Source organism: Schistocerca piceifrons, chromosome 2, assembly GCF_021461385.2.
Source record: "Schistocerca piceifrons isolate TAMUIC-IGC-003096 chromosome 2, iqSchPice1.1, whole genome shotgun sequence".
In the NCBI taxonomy this organism is placed as follows: domain Eukaryota; kingdom Metazoa; phylum Arthropoda; class Insecta; order Orthoptera; family Acrididae; genus Schistocerca; species Schistocerca piceifrons.
In genome coordinates, this window is record NC_060139.1 from 606,277,963 (window position 1) to 606,283,962 (window position 6,000).

The window sequence follows — 6,000 nt, forward strand, 5'->3', positions numbered from 1 at the left end:
TTAGTGCTGCCAGAAGCGGAGAAAATAGGCACCACCTGAATGATATTCTTAGTTATGGCATTCTTTTTTGGGGGAAAAATGCACAAATTATGAACACAATTTTCAAACTCCAGAAACGAGCCATAAGAATAATAACCAAAAATACTAGTCGAGCTCATTGCAAAGATCTGTTCAGAATACTGGGGGGTTTTAACTGCTTCATGTGAGTACATTTATCTGTCAGTTGTACATATCAAAAAAACATTGGTAATTACTGCACAAACAGCTCTGTCCATGACCATGCAACAAGAGACAGACTCAACTTACATTTACCAAGAAAAAATAAACATAAAATTCAAAACAGTATTTTCTACCAAGGAATGAAAGTGTACAGTGAATTACCAAAAGAGATTAAATAAACTGCAAAAATACACTTATTTAAAAAGGCAGCTAGAAAGTACATGTTATGCAACACATTTTATACATTGAAGGATCACTTAGCTAAAACAGTAGGGGGCTTGATAAAAAATGTTATTCAAATAAATAATAAAAATTATGTAAAATATCCAACATTCCCTGTAACACCTTCACTTTATGTTTTTTCCCTTCTTTTTTTCCTTTCTAGAAATTCTTACCCCCAATAATAATACTAACACCTCTTCCTCTTTCTCAGCTCAGCATCTCACTCATAATGGAGGGATGCTGACTGAGTTTTTCGGGATAGGAAATGGGAAGTTTCAGTACAGAAAATGGCCCAGAGATCGCGCGTGTTATTAAATAATGTGTGTATAGTGTGTGCAGTGACTGATAGCGGAGTATGAGTGAACACTGTGGCATTACATTATTTAATAAGTTATTTGTAAAAAAGGTATTGTATACTAGGAGCAAATCTAATGATTGTTTCTAACTAGAAGTCTGTAAATATGTGTGTATACGAATTACCTTATTTTAAATTGATCTAAATTTGCAAATACTTCGACATGTTCTATATCCTTGTAAAAAGAGATCTACAGATGAATAAAGCAGCAGCAGCAGCAGCAGCTACTACTACTACTACTACTACTACTACTACGTCGTCGTCACAGGGTGCCCTCAATGTCAAGGTGCCCCTAGATGCAAAATATTAAGAAAGGCTTGTGTTTACTAACTTCTGTAAGCACTTGCTGTGGTGTTTACAAGTTTATTTCAGCAACTTCCTGCAACTTATTGTTGCAGAAGTGCAATTATTCTTAAAAACCAAAGCAGTCTTCACCGTTGTATTATTATTATTATTATTATTATTATTATTATCTTCACTTTCTCAGACGTTAAGTCCGGTTAAAAATGGAGTGACGCGGACCTTGATCAAGCGTCACTTACTTTTAACTGTACGGTATGTGTTATATTGCATTTAGGAACTTTCGGGTAATTGAACATGTATCAATAATTACGGATTTCTGTAGCTGTATATATATGTTTGGATGCAGCTGTATTGCATTGATGTACTGGTGGATATTGTGTGGTATGACTCCTGTAGTTGATAGTATAATTGGTATGATGTCAACTTTATCCTGATGCCACATGTCTTTGACTTCCTCAGCCAGTTGGATGTATTTTTCAATTTTTTCTCCTGTTTTCTTTTGTATATTTGTTGTATTGGGTATGGATATTTCGATTAGTTGCGTTAATTTCTTCTTTTTATTGGTGAGTATGATGTCAGGTTTGTTATGTGGCGTTGTCTTATCTGTTATAATGGTTCTGTTCCAGTATAATTTGTATTCATCATTCTCCAGTACATTTTGTGGTGTATACTTGTATGTAGGAATGTGTTGTTTTAAAAGTTTATGTTGTAAGGCAAGCTGTTGATGTATTATTTTTGCGACATTGTCATGTCTTCTGGGGTATTCTGTATTTGCTAGTATTGTACATCCGCTTGTGATGTGATCTACTGTTTCTATTTGTTGTTTACAAAGTCTGCATTTATCCATTGTGGTATTGGGATCTTTAATAATATGCTTGCTGTAATACCTGGTGTTTATTGTTTGATCCTGTATTGCAATCATGAATCCTTCTGTCTCACTGTATATATTGCCTTTTCTTAGCCATGTGTTGGATGCGTCTTGATCGATGTGTGGCTGTGTTAGATGATACGGGTGCTTGCCATGTAGTATTTTCATTTTCCAATTTACTTTCTTCATGTCTGTTGATGTTATGTGATCTAAAGGGTTGTAGAAGTGGTTATGAAATTGCAGTGGTGTAGCCGATGTATTTATATGAGTGATTGCCTAATGTATTTTGCTAGTTTCTGCTCGTTCTAGAAAGAATTTTCTTAAATTGTCTACCTGTCCATAATGTAGGTTTTTTATGTCGATAAATCCCCTTCCTCCTTCCTTTCTGCTTAATGTGAATCTTTCTGTTGCTGAATGTATGTGATGTATTCTATATTTGTGGCATTGTGATCGTGTAAGTGTATTGAGTGCTTCTAGGTCTGTGTTACTCCATTTCACTACTCCAAATGAGTAGGTCAATATTGGTATGGCATAGGTATTTATAGCTTTTGTCTTGTTTCTTGCTGTCAATTCTGTTTTCAGTATTTTTGTTGGTCTTTGTCTATATTTTTCTTTTAGTTCTTTGATATTTGTATTATCTATTCCTATTTTTTGTCTGTATCCTAGATATTTATAGGCATCCGTTTTTTCCATCGCTTCTATGCAGTCGCTGTGGTTATCCAATATGTAATCTTCTTGTTTAGTGTGTTTTCCCTTGACTATGCTATTTTCCTTACATTTGTCTGTTCCAAAAGCCATATTTATATCATTGCTGAATACTTCTGTTATCTTTAGTAATTGGTTGAGTTGTTGATTTGTTGCTGCCAGTAGTTTTAGATCATCCATGTATAGCAAATGTGTGATTTTGTGGGGGTATGTTCCAGTAATATTGTATCCATAATTTGTATTATTTAGCATGTTGGATAGTGGGTTCAGAGCAAGGCAGAACCAGAAAGGACTTAATGAGTCTCCTTGGTATATTCCACGCTTAATCTGTATTGGCTATGATGTGATATTATTTGAATTTGTTTGGATGTTAAGTGTGGTTTTCCAATTTTCCATTACTATGTTTAGGAACTGTATCAATTTAGGATCTACTTTGTATATTTCCAATATTTGTAGTAACCATGAGTGGGGTACACTATCAAAAGCTTTTTGGTAATCAATGTATGCGACCTTTGTTTAGTTTTAGCTTGATATGTCACCTCTGCATCTATTACAGTTGCTCTTTACATCCTCGTGCTCCTTTGCAACAGCCGCTTTGTTCTTCATTTATAATTTTGTTCTGTGTTGTATGTGTCATTAATTTCTGTTTAATGACTGAAGTTAATATTTTGTATATTGTTGGTAGGCATGTTATGGGGTGATATTTAGCTGGGTTCGCTGTGTCTGCTTGATCTTTAGGTTTCAGATATGTTATTCCGTGTGTAAGTGTATCAGGGAATGTGTATGGGTCTGCAATGTAACTGTTAAATAATTTAGTTAGATGTGAATGTGTTGAGGTGAACTTCTTAAACCAGAAATTTGCTATTTTGTCATTTCCAGGGGCTTTCCAATTGTGAGTAGAATTAATGGCTTGGGTGACTTCATGTTGCAAAATTACCACTTCAGGCATTTGTGGTATCATCTTGTATGTGTCTGTTTCTGCTTGTATCCACCGTGCATGCCTGTTATGTTGTACCGGGTTTGACCATATGTTGCTCCAGAAGTGTTCCATGTCTGTTATGTTTGGTGGATTGTTTATTTTAATGCGTGTGTTATCTATTGTCTGGTAAAATTTCTTTTGGTTTGTGTTGAATGTTTGGTTTTGTTTCCTTCTATTTTCACTTTTTTGTATCTTCTGAGTCGTTTGGCTAATGCTTGTAATTTCTGCTTCTTTTCGTCTAATTGCTCTGTCGCTTCTTGTTGTGAGATTTTACCTAACCTTTTTCGTTTCTTTTCCGAGATTTCATTTCTTATAAATTGTGTTAGCTGTCCAATGTCTTTTCTCAGTTTTTCTATTCTGATCTGTAGCCTGTGTTGCCATGCTGGTTTTGTGGGTTTCTTCTGTGTGTTGGTTGGTTCTGATCTCTGCCTAGTGTGTATATTTAGTGTAGTGAGTCCTCCTATATAAACCAGTAGTTGTAACTCTTCCATAGTTGTGTTTTCGTTTATTTTGTTGTGTATGATTGTGTTGCTAGTTTTTATTGTTTCGACTTGTGGGTTATTTGGCGGTCTATGCAAGAATGGTCTAATGTCTGTATTTGTGTCTTTGTATTCTATATATGTTAGCTGAAATTCTTCTTCTATATCTAACATGTGTGTCACTTCGAGTTCTATTTGTGCTTGTTCTGGTGGCTGTCTTAAGATTTCGTTTTCCGCTGATTGTTTAATTGATGCGTGTTGTTCTTTGTTTGTTTGCTCTGGGATGTTTGAGTCCATTACTGTATTTTCTTCTTCTTCTGATTGCACATTATTTTGTTCCAGTATTTGTTGTACTTGATGTTTGATGTTTTCTAATTCTGACTGGGGTATCCTGTTATTTTTTATTATTACACGGATCTGATCAGCTAGTCATTGCTCTGTTAAAAATTTTAATTCTGAGTATCTGATAATAAATGTTGCGTATACTTGTGATCTGTATCCAGTTGTGTTGGTTCCTAGGTTTGTTGCTTGGTAATAACAGAACATGAGGTGTCGATTAACTTCATCTGACCATCTCATCCTCTGTCTTTGTTTTCCTTCTAGGATGGTTGCAGGAAGCATATCCTGCAAAACACCTCTATTTGGATTTAAATCATTTTCCAGTTGGCTAGCAGTGTCGTTACCATTGTGGGCGGGCATAGGATTCAAGCGTCTTCCCCGACCATGACGGCGCTTGTCCGAGGCTTCTTTAGTTCTGTCCTGAACCAACTAATCACACTAAAAGGGGGATTAGCCCTATTGGTTGTTTGTTCTTTTTGTCGCCTTTTACGACTGGCAGAACATACCAGAGTCCTCCTCCTCGTCCTCCTCCTCGTCCTCCTCCTCGTCCTCCTCCTCGTCCTCCTCCTCGTCCTCCTCCTCGTCCTCCTCCTCGTCCTCCTCCTCCTCCTCCTCCTCGTCCTCCTCCTCCTCCTCGTCCTCCTCGTCCTCCTCCTCCTCCTCCTCCTCCTCCTCCTCGTCCTCGTCCTCCTCCTCGTCCTCCTCCTCGTCCTCCTCCTCGTCCTCGTCCTCGTCCTCGTCCTCGTCCTCGTCCTCGTCCTCGTCCTCGTCCTCCTCCTCCTCCTCGTCCTCCTCCTCGTCCTCCTCCTCGTCCTCCTCCTCGTCCTCCTCCTCGTCCTCCTCCTCGTCCTCGTCCTCGTCCTCGTCCTCGTCCTCGTCCTCGTCCTCGTCCTCGTCCTCGTCCTCGTCCTCGTCCTCCTCCTCGTCCTCGTCCTCGTCCTCGTCCTCGTCCTCCTCCTCGTCCTCGTCCTCGTCCTCCTCCTCGTCCTCCTCCTCGTCCTCCTCCTCGTCCTCCTCCTCGTCCTCCTCCTCGTCCTCCTCCTCCTCGTCCTCCTCCTCGTCCTCCTCCTCGTCCTCCTCCTCGTCCTCCTCCTCGTCCTCCTCCTCGTCCTCCTCCTCCTCCTCCTCCTCCTCCTCCTTTTTTATTATTTTTTTCATTATTTTCATTATTTTTTTTATTTTTATTATTTTTCATTATTATTATTTTTTTTAATTATTTTTATTTATTTTTATTATTATTATTATTTTTATTTTTATTATTATTATTTCTCTTTCCTGTCTCAGACGTTACGTCTGGTCAAATGACGCGGACCTTGATCAAGCGTTACTTCCTTTTAACTGTACGGTATATGTTACATTGCATTTAGGAACTTTCGTGTAAATGAACAAGTATCAATAATTATAGATTTCTGTAGTTGTATATATAAGTTTGGTTGGTTAGTTGGGTTAAAGATTAAAGGGACCAAACTACAAAGGTCATCGGTCCCTTGTTTCATAAAAACACAGAGCAGAGTGAAACTATCCACCAGGC

The 6,000-nt window shown here is 38.1% G+C and overlaps 1 protein-coding gene across 1 annotated transcript in view; it reads right to left on the reverse strand.

The window, feature by feature from the left end:
* The window catches only part of LOC124775654 (cilia- and flagella-associated protein 251-like), a 35,161-nt gene extending 29,534 nt beyond the window's left edge, over window positions 1–5,627 (reverse strand). The window contains exon 1 of the mRNA XM_047250482.1: window positions 4,976–5,627. Within this exon, the coding sequence (XP_047106438.1) occupies window positions 4,976–5,627 (652 nt within the window). The remainder of the gene's footprint in view (window positions 1–4,975) is intronic.
* Between the last annotated feature and the right edge of the window lie 373 nt (window positions 5,628–6,000).